Source organism: Pavona decussata, unplaced genomic scaffold (assembly GCF_977016875.1).
Source record: "Pavona decussata unplaced genomic scaffold, jaPavDecu1.1 SCAFFOLD_55, whole genome shotgun sequence".
Lineage (NCBI taxonomy): Eukaryota > Metazoa > Cnidaria > Anthozoa > Scleractinia > Agariciidae > Pavona > Pavona decussata.
In genome coordinates, this window is record NW_028145477.1 from 860001 (window position 1) to 872500 (window position 12500).

At 38.0% G+C, this 12500-nt stretch overlaps 2 protein-coding genes across 5 annotated transcripts in view; both read left to right on the forward strand.

The window, feature by feature from the left end:
- LOC146480153 (uncharacterized) overlaps positions 1-4388 on the forward strand; it is a 10825-nt gene extending 6437 nt beyond the window's left edge. The window contains exons 4-6 of one of the 3 annotated variants that reach the window (XR_014864784.1): positions 24-407; positions 1557-2038; positions 2553-4388. Coding sequence is in view for 2 of the 3 variants with exons in the window: in XM_085110031.1 (XP_084966157.1) it covers positions 24-407; positions 1557-1906 (734 nt within the window). In the remaining variant the exon portion in view is untranslated. Of the gene's footprint in view, positions 1-23; positions 408-1556 lie in introns of all 3 variants that reach the window. The other 2 variants (XM_085110032.1, XM_085110031.1) reach the window with 2 other exon arrangements.
- Positions 1-12500, forward strand: part of LOC146480151 (uncharacterized) — a 90692-nt gene that overhangs the window by 34786 nt on the left and 43406 nt on the right. Inside the window, exon 1 of one of the 2 annotated variants that reach the window (XM_085110027.1) lies at positions 10358-10511. The exons of the other annotated variant lie outside the window; for it this stretch is intronic. The gene's annotated coding sequence lies outside the window, so the exon portion shown is untranslated. Of the gene's footprint in view, positions 1-10357; positions 10512-12500 lie in introns of those variants that run through there. 2 annotated transcript variants of the gene reach the window in all.

Here is a 12500-nt window from a genome sequence, read left to right on the forward strand (position 1 = left end):
GTCATTGTAATTATAAATCTCAGGTAAATACTGTATTTACAAGAAAGGCGGGTCCTGCCCCACAGATCTGGAATCAGGATACATATATTGGGACGACGAAGACATTAATAACAGTAATAGAAAGAACGGGACACTTCCTGATGGGGTATATGACAGAAACACAAGGATCGAGTTCTGCTGTAGAACAGACGGAGAGAAAAAAGAACCGATCTCCCTTCCATCTGCGTCGCCATTTTTCTTGCTGGCTTATGGTTCAGCTGAATGCCAGCAGGTGAAGTGGGCAGTCGTTAATGTGGAGTGGATAAGATTTGACACTGAAAATGATAGTAATGCAGACAGCCAAGGAGGGTCCCACCCATATGTTGTCAAAACCCCAGATCCACAAGTTCATTACTGTCACTACCAGGGTAAGTAAATTTATTACCCGCGTTTCTTACACGAATGCAAAAATCTTGTCGTCCCACGCTGTTATTTAATTTTCCAGAAGAACGCATTATCGTAAAAAGGGTGTATTGCATTAGAAAAAAAAAACGTATTTTAGAGCCCTTAACTGGCGCTTAAGCCTACACCCTGAAATAGCTACGAAAACAGGGTCTGCGTGACAACTAGTCTTTAATAAAGACCCAACGCAAACGCCAGCGATAAAGATGAAAGTTGTTATTTATTGTTTCCCATAACCAGTTTTTAAATTGCTTTGATAGTATGTATCACTTAATATTTATATACTTGTTAGATTTTACAAGAGCACATTACCCGGGGTGTACTACTGTTACATGTTCGTGTCATGGCGTTTTTTTTTGTAGATTGAAGTTCCCACAAATCCAGTCTCCCACCGGGGCCTTTCCTACCAGTATCAAGCATTGCATAAGTTTAATATGGACCGGAATATAAATTTTCGTGGGAAATAGTATTCCACCTGAGAATCTAAAAATAGACTGATCTGCGAAACTCCGCAGTAAAGGCTTATTTCCCGTTTTACGTAACGTAGTTGGCTTTTAACCAAGAAAGCTATCCGAAAGCTTTTTTCGCACTTTCAACGATCTTCTTGACCCTCCAGAAACAAAAGGGATTAGTTTTTTTAAAAGCGTTGCAAAAGTTTGAGGTGACCTTTTATAAAAAAACGAACGCTAGATTATCTTTAAAATTTAATCCGAGCTTCTGAAGAGCGAGGGGGGGGGGGGGGGGGCAGTTATTCCGCCGAATAATATAAAAGACCATTGGATACATCGTTTTTATTCAGTTTACTGTATGGATCTTTATTTTGTGGAACAAGGCCCCACAGCCTTTGTTTAAATTCATCGTGTCCAAATGAAATAAACTGTATTGTACTGCAAATTCGGTTTTGAAAATGATGGAAACAACACAACCACACCATATAAAACTACCAGTTTATAGCTTTTGTTCAAATATAAGTTGAAAGTACAGTTTCGGTTATTTTGAAACGTTTCTATAAAAAATTAAGTACATATACATAAAGATAACATTTCTAAAAGTCAGTTGAATATTACACAACCTCTGGCCCATTCGAAAACGTAATTTATCTTTTTTTTTTTTAGGATGCAGGGAAGTCCTAACTGCAGTCAATGGTACTTTTCAGTCGCCAAACTATCCACAGAAGTACCCGGATGGACAGTACTGCTCTTGGACGATCACAGTCAGCCCATCGCAACAAATCCTTTTGACGTTCACAAGTTTCATTTTGCAAAAAGAGACTAACACGGATGGGTTATACGTTTTTGATGGCAAAAATACCACAGGGAAGGTATTGGGAGTGTTTTATGGAGATCACCCTCCCCCTGTGGAGGGAATCTATTCCTCGTCAAACCACATGTTTGTCATATTCATATCAGACAACAACGGCTCTTACACCGGTTTCAATGCTTCGTACAATGCCATTGGTAATTAAGAGAAGGACGATGCCTCTTAACAAACATGTTTTTTGCATTCTTACCACGGCTCTTGCAAATGCTACTCCAGAAAGGGAATGAACACAGTGATGCCAAAAATGATGACCCGATCAAAAAGATGCAATTAGCAGGTTGCCTTTTTTCCCCAATATATTGACAATTAATCCATGGTTTTATGTATGGCGAGGTGATCTCTAGAAATCACCAGGCTTATAGTTGAGGCCACCTCGTACGTAACAATATGCTTACATAGATAATGCTACAAGTGTGCAGCTTTGCCAATTCAGTAATTATTTTACTAAAAACTCTAGCAGTTTTTTCTTTAAGGTTGGGAAGACTTGACAGAGAAGTGATTGTAACAGGAAGGCGATTCCAGATCTTTGGACCTTGGTAAAGAATTGTGAATTTTTTCAGATTGGTTCGGCAATGATGCACGCGATAATTGTTGGCTGTGCTGGTGCTATAGCCATGAATTTGACATTTTGTAAAAAAACAAGTTAAAAAACAATGGAGGCAAAAGGTTGTTATGATAACAGTACATAAATCTCGCTATTTGAAACGTGTTGATTTGATAAATGTCTAAAATTTTTAATTTAGAGAATAAAGGAGCAGAGTGTGCTCTATAGTCTGAATTGTAAGACTTAGTGGAACCTGAAAGGAAATAGAATGGTTCGTTTTATGTCAAATGATTGCATTTTGTTTTAGATCAGTAGCATTTAATTCCCCAAATGTTGCATAACATTTAAAAATTTGCGTGTTTTTTTTTGTTGATTATAAACTCAAAATCAAAATTAAACATGTCGGTTTGTATTTGTATTCGAATGGTGATGTGTAAAATTAGGAAATAATTTCACGCGCGTTTGAAGGCTCGAGAAATTATTAGAATTTTGACAAAACGCAAGTGAAATTATTTCCTAATTTTACAACTATACCGTTTGATTACCTTCTCATATCATGGGTGACAAATTACGCTCGCAATCGTGGTCGGTTCCGTCTTGTTTACACACGCAGGCAAAAAACCGCTCGAGTACTTTATCCAACTGCTCAGGACGAACCGTCTCAGGGTTTTTCTCAAGGCCATTTTCATCACACCAGTTCTCAAAAACCCTCACCCGGTTAATTGTGCTCTTTCGCGTATTTAGGTTTTCTGCAGCGTCTTTTAATGCCGTGTAACTTCTTTCATCCATCTTGGCACTGAGATATAGGAAAAGTTGCCATAGCAATTTTGTAATTTCACATGTGAAAATATAAATTAACGCTAAAATTCGCGCGAAAAATTTGTCACCCATGATATTTAACAATTATTCCACGAGCGGTCGTTGGATATGAGATGATAGATAGCCAACGAGGCGCGTAGCGTGAGTGGACTAATTGTTTTATTATCAACAATAAAAAAATATTGGTAGATTTTGCTAATTTCGCTTTGCAAGAACAATTAGGAGACAATTTAATGGTCTCTATTCCTCGGGCATGGTATAATGGCTCATATACCATGGTAGCTAAGCCAATCAAATCACTCGAATTGCATTATACAATAATCCAGTTTTTAATAATAGTATATGTAACAGCAGTACTCTTACTTTAATTTCCATCTTCCTGGCTTGTTTTCATCGCTGTGATTTTTCATCTTTCATGGAAATTTCGCTGTTAATAGCACATATTTGCTTCCATACCACGTCATTTGTATTCGTTAATTTTATTGTATTCCTTTATCAACGACACAACGTTCGATTTTGGAAGATAAGTTTCGGATACTTCAGCATCCATCGTCAGTTCAAGGATGTTTACAATTTTTGGCTATATATAAAGCAGATGACAAGGAAGTATTAATTACAAATTGTAGAAATAATAGCTAATCAAGATTAACGTGACGCGGATACAAATCTGTGAAAATATTACTCAGTATGTTGAGTTGAAATAGATAAAAGCCTGTAACATGTGTCTGGTAATGGAATTTACAACTAGAGGGTCTGGATGGGACCTTACCAAGTAACCGTGCAAGTGAACGGTTCAACTGAGTTAATTGAGAATGAAGTAAATTTAAACTCTGGGCCGATTGTGCATCTAAGAACTAAGGAAGGCCAACGTTTTACCTCACACTTCAGTGAGAATTAAGGACGGTGCCTACTTTTGCTACTGCGCCCACGTTCTGCGCATCTCGCAATGGTCCGAAAAAGTCGGGTTTCTTAACGGTGGTGCCTGCTAAAACAAGCATATTTTTGCGCAGCTTCAATTTGGGGAAAAAAATTCCATACATTGTTTTGTATTTTGGCGCTTTCTAGAGTTATTGTTGCTAAATTATCTCTAAAAAAATGCGTGGTTACCCCCAATTTTCTTTTCGGATTCCAATTGTTAGCCCTTGCTACGATCTGCTTTTCCCGGGTAGTGATAAACCACGCAAAATACTTCGATATTGATAGGCACCGTCCTTAAGCAGGTAATTTTTGTTCGTCCTTGTCTTCGAATAAGCCCATGCTGTTAATTGCTCTGCTGATGCTGTAAGTGGTATTAGTTGCCTTGGTTACTTAGTGTTAACCTCTGTTGTACAATAAGGGTGCAGTAATGTGAGAAACCATCTCAGTTATGTAGGCAAGTCTACGCAACTTTAAGTCTGTTGCAGAAATAATTGAGGCTTGAACGAGATTCGAACCCATGACCTCTGCGATGCCAGTACAGTCCTCTACGCTGACCTATCACGCCAACTGGGAGCTTCCCATTTTGTAATATACCCGTAGAACTAGGTGAAGAAAATATAATTATGAATTCGTTAAACATGAAGTCGTTAAAAATTGCCTGATGAGTGTGGTCCGATAACTTCGAACCATACGAAACAGTATTGTCGCAATAAACGATGAAAACTCCTGAAGCCTGAACTTCTGTCAAGAATTATACATTGCTCTTCAATCAAACGAAATGAGCGCTCTACGAAACACCTTCTAGCCAGAATACAATTATGAATTGTATGTATACACTTCCAAAGGATGTGGACGATAAAGACGTCTTGTCACCTCCAGCAATCCAAATTAAAATTACTCCAAAGAATTACGTGAAGCCAGCACTAAGCAAAAAGAATACATGCAGCTCGTCTCACAAGTTCAGTGCAAAATGTGTTGTGGCTCAAATACTCCAAGTCACTTCATGCTGGATATCTATCCATTCACGGAGTAGTAAGAAATACTCCTAGTTATTTCGATAAAGGGTTAGTAACATCTCATCCACGCAGGGAGGCTACAATAATTTGTAATTATTCAAAAATGCATATTGCAGACATGAAATAGTTTTTCGGGTCAGGAATATTTTCGGATGATTTGAGAAACCCATGCTGAACCTTAAATTGATTCTTATTTTTGGACCAAAAACACCACAAGTATGTACCATATATACTCTTTGGAGCCTGTATTGCTTACCCCAGACGAAAGACAGAGGCCTGAGATTTCGAGAGCTGACGTTTCGAGCATTAGCTCTTTGTCAGAGCGAATCCGATCCGCTCTGACAAAAGGCTAACGCTTCAAACGTCAGCACTGGAATCTCTTTACTGTGGCTAAATTACCTTATTAACTCAGTTGATAAAACAAATAATTATTCGTTTCCACTCTCCCACCGACGCAGCACCACAGTTCCTTTAGAACCTAATCCCATTTTTAATAATTGATTGGTTAGTTAAGAGTTTGACCGCGGTCAAATGATGAGCATGCGCAATGCCTTCACCCCCAGCGGACTGGAAACGAGGCTGGTAATACTCCTTCCAACAAGGAAAGGGTGTTGTGTGACAACCCACAGAATGACTGCAAAGGAAACCACATGTGTAGTAATATAATTCATCAGAAAGAGAAACTAATCTCCTCTAGTACAACTAGGCTGTTAACTTTGTGATAGTAATGACTTCATCCATAACTGCCACACAATGACACAGACTGAAATAAAAATTATTTCTCAGAATAACTGACTTTCTTTACTTACAAAAACTTTGAAACACTCAAAATATCAATAAATCCTTATTCCCAAGGATAACATCATTACAAGATACAGTAAAACGTACAGCCATGTAGCATTACCACCAATCTTTGATTGACAAATGTATTTAAGAGCAATTCTCCAGGAAAGTGAAGCAAAGTTGGAAATGAAAATTTTTAACCCCCCTTCATTTTTTGTGTGGAGGTAGGTTACCTGGAGGGATGAACAAAAACAGCGATATTTGGATCGGCAGGTGCGTCGTTGCCATGGAAACTGCACTTGCTCACGTCGGCCTGAGGTCTATGTTCTGACCGAAAAATTCACTCTCAAATAGTAAAAATAAACGAGTCTGGTTCTCGAGTACATGTAAACCAATTCAAATGAAATTCATGCAGATGGTAGAACAACTCTCCCAGTTTATAAAATTTGCCGTTAGAGTATTTTGGGTTCTATAATCAAGAAGACAATGTTCGTATTACTATGTTGCCTGTCAGCCATTTTGACAAGAAGGAAAAACAAGCACAACGATATCCGTTATTTCTCCGAAAGTACTCTTTCCACATGAGCCAAATTAGCAGCAGAGCTTACATAGATATTGAAGTTTATAAATATTATAAAACCTATTTGGGGAAAATTATATTCTGGCCATGGGTGTTGAAGACATCCGAGGCAAGTTGCAAAAAATTCCAAAATTGGAAATGTTGAGGTCTCCAGTATTTGGTTCAAACAGGCTTTGGGTAGAGAATATCAGCTTCAGAGGTTTTTTCATTCATCTTATCTGTTATCTACATTTGATTGATTAGGTTTTGGCCAACGAATTTGATGAAATATAAATTAAAACAAAGCCTACCTTGCAACTTTTGGGAATTTCTTCAGGATGCTTTTGTCGTATAGGATGGGTCTCTGCTCCGTTCGCTCGCTCCATTTTCTTGACCAAATCTTGCACAGACTCTAGCGGAAAGGACAAATCTAACTGGTTAGCCTCGCCAAACATCTACTTTTAGACCAAAGGTGATGATGCATTAACCCGAATAAAGAACAGTCGAACAGGTCAAACACAGTCGTATGTCGAGTATCGAAATAATTCATCAATACAATCCATCCAGGAAGTTAAATAGATGCATCAAGATCACAGCTGAGCAATGCATCTCTGCGACGATTCTGAATAAAGTCTTTGGCTAAATTGAGCCGTACATTCCGTGGTGCATGGTTGGGAAGCGAAGAAATCGTTGTTTACGACCTGTTTACGACCAAACGTATGTAGACCGGAAATGCGAGTAGCAAAACTGCTGACCGGATGTAGTTTTAAATGCGATATACGCGCTTTTTGTTTGTTTGTTTTTGTAGCTTCGGGTAATTGTTGCAATGGTATTATCTCTTCTTTAGATACTTTTGGTACAATATATCATTGATAGGGGGATAAAAGGACGACTTTTGATCCGCTTTTATGACTGTTTTACAGTGGTGAATAAAGAGGACAAAATAAAAGCGCTTCACTAGTCGTTTTACGCAACCACCGAAGCCGCCCATGTTTCCTGGGTTTGTTTGTTTGTTTTTTTAATTCATTGCTTATTGGATGTTAAGGATGGCCTGCATGTAAGATACGTCGCTGATCTGGGGCATTAACGTACACATTCGAAGTTACGAAGTTGGAATTTTTGACCCACCTCTCCTACGGAAATAAATAAGTCCTCTCCAAGCGGATAAATTTTCACATTCAGTACCTAATACCTGCCCAAATTTTGGCATTCTTTCTGTTTATTTATTTATGTTTTGCTGTTGTTTTTTTTGGTGGGGGGAGGGGTGACCGGACGTAAATTTGTGTCGTCGACAAAAGCACTGTAAGGGAAATTTGCATATCGTCGTGCGAAGAAAAATATCCTGGTCGGGACAATGGAAAGTTGGTCTCTTTCAAATCCCAAAAGGGACGTGTCGGTTTGTGAGTGCAGTGGAAACAATACAAAACTCAGTCAATGTCAAATGCATATTTCCAGGCACGTGCAAGCCTACGGACTTAGTATAAACCGTGATGAAATCAGCGACGAAATGGTTCTTATTCTTTGCCGTGCAGGTAAATAAATGTAACATTTCACACGCGAATGTTTCATTCTCTTGTCACGAATAGTTTACCATAACTGAATTTGTGATTGCATTTTGTGAGAGCAATTTTTTTTGGGGGGGGGGGGGGGGGGTGCGGCTATTATGATCATGCGTTCAATCAGTCACCCAAGCTTCAGTTCAACTTCATTTCCTTTGTTTTTGTTTTCATTCGGTTATTCTGTTTTCTTTTTGTCTGGTTTTTTTGTTTTTTTGTTTTTTTGGCTTTCTTCACGATTGCCATTGTGAAACAACCCCATTACAAGAGGATATCATAACACATACATCCAGTGTTACATCCCATTACATTATGTTACATCCGGTCAGCAGTTGTGCTTCTCGGACTTCCGGCCTATGCGTTCAATTTATTTACCATTCTTGGCTTGTCGACTATCGCAATATCTGACTCGATTTTAGCCAAAGACGTTACTTTGGATTGTTCAAAGGCATGCATTTGCTTTGTACATCGATCTCGACACATTTACTTTACTTCCTGGCTGAATAATATTGATGAATTTAGGTGCTCGACGGCAGAAATCGCAAGCATTACGACCATGTTTTGGACTCTCTCAACTATTCTTTGTCAAGTGTATGCGGGCTACTTGTATCATCATCCCTGGTCTGAAACACAGCAAACTGGATATTCGATGGGAGTAACTGTTAGTCTGCGCTAGATTTGGTCAAAAAGACGGAACGTGTGAAGGAAAGACACTGGAGAGAACCACGCGACGAAAGCATCCTGAAGAAATTCCCAAAACCTTCAAGGTAGGTTTTGTATCAAGTTATATTTCATCAAATTTGTTGGCCAAAACCTTATTTACTAAATGTAGGTAGCAGACAAGATGATAAAAGACACTTTTAAAGCTGATTTTCTCTCTCTAAAGCCTGTTTGAACTAAATACTAGAGCTCTCAAAATTACCAATTTTGCAATTTTTTTCAATTTGTCCCAGGTGTCGTCAGCGCCCATGGCCAGAATATAGTTTTCCCCAAATTGAATTTATGATATTTTGAAACTTCAATATCTATGTAATCTCTGCTGCTAATTTGGTTCATGTGGAAAGAGTACTTTCGGAGAAATAACGAATATCGTTATGCTTGGTTTTCCTGCTTGTCTAAATGGCTGACAGGGAACATAGTAGGACGAGCATTTTCTTCTTGTTTATAAAACCCAAATTATTGTAACGGCAAATTTTATAAACTGGAAGAGTGGTTCTACCATCTGTATGAATTTCATTTGAATTGGTTCACATACACCCGAGAACCAGACTCGTTTACTTTTACTTTTTGAGAGTGGAACTTCTGCTCAAAACATGGTCCCAAGGCCGACTTCATCTAGTGCGGTTACCATGGCAACGATACATCTGCCGATCCAAATATGGTTGTTTTTGTCTATCCCCCAAGGTAACCTACCTACACGCAAAAATTGAAGAGGGGTTAAAATTTTTCATTTCCAACTTTGCTTCACTTTCCTGGAGAATTGCTCTTAACAATTTAAAATTTCCCACCACCAGAGTCAAGTCTCTCCGTTTGTGGACGTCTCAGGAAACCGATTTCCGTTTAGGCGATGTCTAAAAATAAATTAAGTGAAGTTCACATATCTCAGCCAACGCCCCTAGTTTCCCTCTCTGTCCCGTCCCTTATTTTCTCTTGATATGAGATGATACATAGCCAACAAAGCACATGCTACGTTGGCTTTGATCACGCAATATCCAACAAGCTCGCGAGGAATACCCGCTTTATTATAAAAAATCAAACAATATAAATAACAGATCTGTTCAGTGAGTAGATCCAGTTATCCGCTCGAAGACTACATTTGATCAACTTGAAGTGCATTTAATGAATCGAATTTGCCTGTTGCATTCAAGAACCCGAGAAATACTTTCTGGAACATTCAATGACAGGCAGTGATGTCAGCGAAGGATCTGGTATAAAAACGAAATTACTCATTGCATTTCTTTACTCTAGTTTGTACTCTTTATGTCTTTTAATTAAATGAAGTCATCTATTTAAAACAGTAAAACAAAAAAAAGAAGTTATAAACAGCTATACAAAGTCTGTCTCCTTCAGTGCAAATCATAGTTTGTCTTGCTTGTACTTCTCATCATACAATAACAACACTCATTTCTATTTCTTTTAGGCATTACTACAGTGTATATTAATAGTTTAATTACCAAAAATTTGTCTTTAATATCTCGGATGCGGAAATCCTCGATTGTTTGGCAAGCTTCGAATTTAAAGAATGTTCGAAATATCTATGCACTTTGGCATTGATGCTTAAAAAAACTGACTTGGAAATAATGCGATGGAATATGGTAAGCCTGGTGAATAAATGAGAATTATGTATTAATCAGGTGGCCACTTTTACAAAAGTAAATATTGGTTTCTGTCTAGTGACACACAAAAGCTGTAAAAATACGTGAGTAAAATATATTAAAGCAGCACTGCCAAGAGACATCCTGCTGAGAATCACGAAGTTTGCATCATGTTATTAAAAGCGAGTGACCTTCTTCCCAATTGACTATTGCTGTTGAATGCGCAATTCACACAGATCGGTAAGTGAATACAAACTAAATGTTAAAACTAGTTTTATATACGATTATGGATCTGATCCATTATCCTTAAGTTAACCAACTGTGCAAAAATGATGACGAATTTCTTGTACTGAGGGTTTTTTGTGGCGACGCGAAAAATTGTTTTCCACGCCGCGGGAGAAAAAAAAGTTGAGATCCGAGGAAGTTTCGCCCTAAGAAATTCAGAAAACCTTAGAAAATGCGACACCGTCAAACACACACAAAAAAACGTCACAAAGTTCAGACTATGTGGGATGTAAAATATATTGGTTTAAGCTTGAAAAATTAGCATAGGAGCAAAAGAACCTTAACAACAGAAAAAATATTTAAGCAAAAAATTTAGCGCTAATAGAGTCAATGTGCACGTTCAAAGTTGGTTGAAACTTGCGAATAACTAACATCTTTTTGACGAGACGATCAAATAGGCCTTATCACGGTTTTCGACGCCATTTTGACGAGTAGGCAAACAGGAATGAAATAACAGTGTTTGTATGGAAATCCGATGTCAAATAATTTTCATAAAACATCGCTTCTGAAAAATTCATGAATGGGAAACTTTTGGCACTAGGAAAAGGATTTTAAATAAAACATTGGAGGGATGTAATTGTGCCAGAAAGCGTCCAGTCGTGTTTTGAATTTTCCATACATTTCCCTGTATTTTTTTCCCGCGAACTATTTTTAGAAGCAATTCACGGCGGTTCGCTATACAGATAAATGTATGGAAAGTTCAAAACACGACTGGACGCTTTCTGGCACAGCTATATTCCTCCAATTTCTTTTCTTAAAATCTTTTTTCTAGTGCCAAAAGTTTCTAATTCATGAATTTTTCAGAAGTTATGTTTTATGAAAATTATTTGACATCGTATTTCCATACAAACACTGTTATTTCAAGCCTGTTTGCCTACCCGTCAAAATGGCGTCGAAAACCGTGATAAGGCCTATTGGCGTTGCATTTCGCAAGCACGCGAAACTGTTCCAAAAGACACGCAGACATGGTGACATTGTGTTCGTTAAAGTAATGTTTGTATATTGATGACAATTTTTGTTTGTGTCCATCGAAACGTTCATGCAGGTGACCTCGAGTGCAAGCAACATACTTTGCATCAGACAGGTTACATTAAAAAAGATATACTACACATTGTTGGTTAAGAAAAGTGTGCTTGAATTCTTGCACTCTTAGATCTTCATTTAATTTGTATCCTGCGTGAAATTGCTATGGAAGAACGTTTTTCTCTTTTTCCTGGTGTGAGAAATTAAAAAAAATGAAGGATAATTTTTCAGGAAAATTGATTTGATATCTGTTTTTGCGAATTTTTTTTTTAGCTAAAGTGGATGACTTTAGGTCAATAAGTTTGTTATTCAACGCGTTACAACACTGCCCGAAAATGGTTATGGTTTGCCCAATATTCGCCATTTTTACACAAAATATTCTAGGTCTACGATATACGTAATTTCGCAGGCAAAGTGTTAACTATTGCCTCTTCAAAATGAGGTTTGAACAGAAGTGAAGAAGGTCGTTAACAATCGAGTAGCCTTGCAAAGGAAACACAATGACTGCATAAACATTGCGGAAGACAAAACCAACAGTTTAAATTATACATTTATGAAAGTATTCGCCTATAGCACGTGCCGAACAGAAACTATTTACTGAAATTTGCCGCCTGATTTTATATTAGCCCGTTCCTACCGCAATGAAAACAAGAAACCAAAACAGTTAGGTATGTATGTTGTATTTCAACGGAAGTGCATGCAATGGTATTATTTCCAAGTCATGCAATGGTGCGTTCTCCATGCACCTGCTTTTACATGTATTTGCGAATTCAGCACCCCCGGCAACGTCTTTCACATCCGCGTAAAATGGCTATTGCCTGATTTCATACCGTGGGGGTCTGAGTACGAGTCTGTGTATTATGGGTTATGGGACTCAACACCCACATAGCCGGAAAGAGCACATCGAACTTTACAACATCC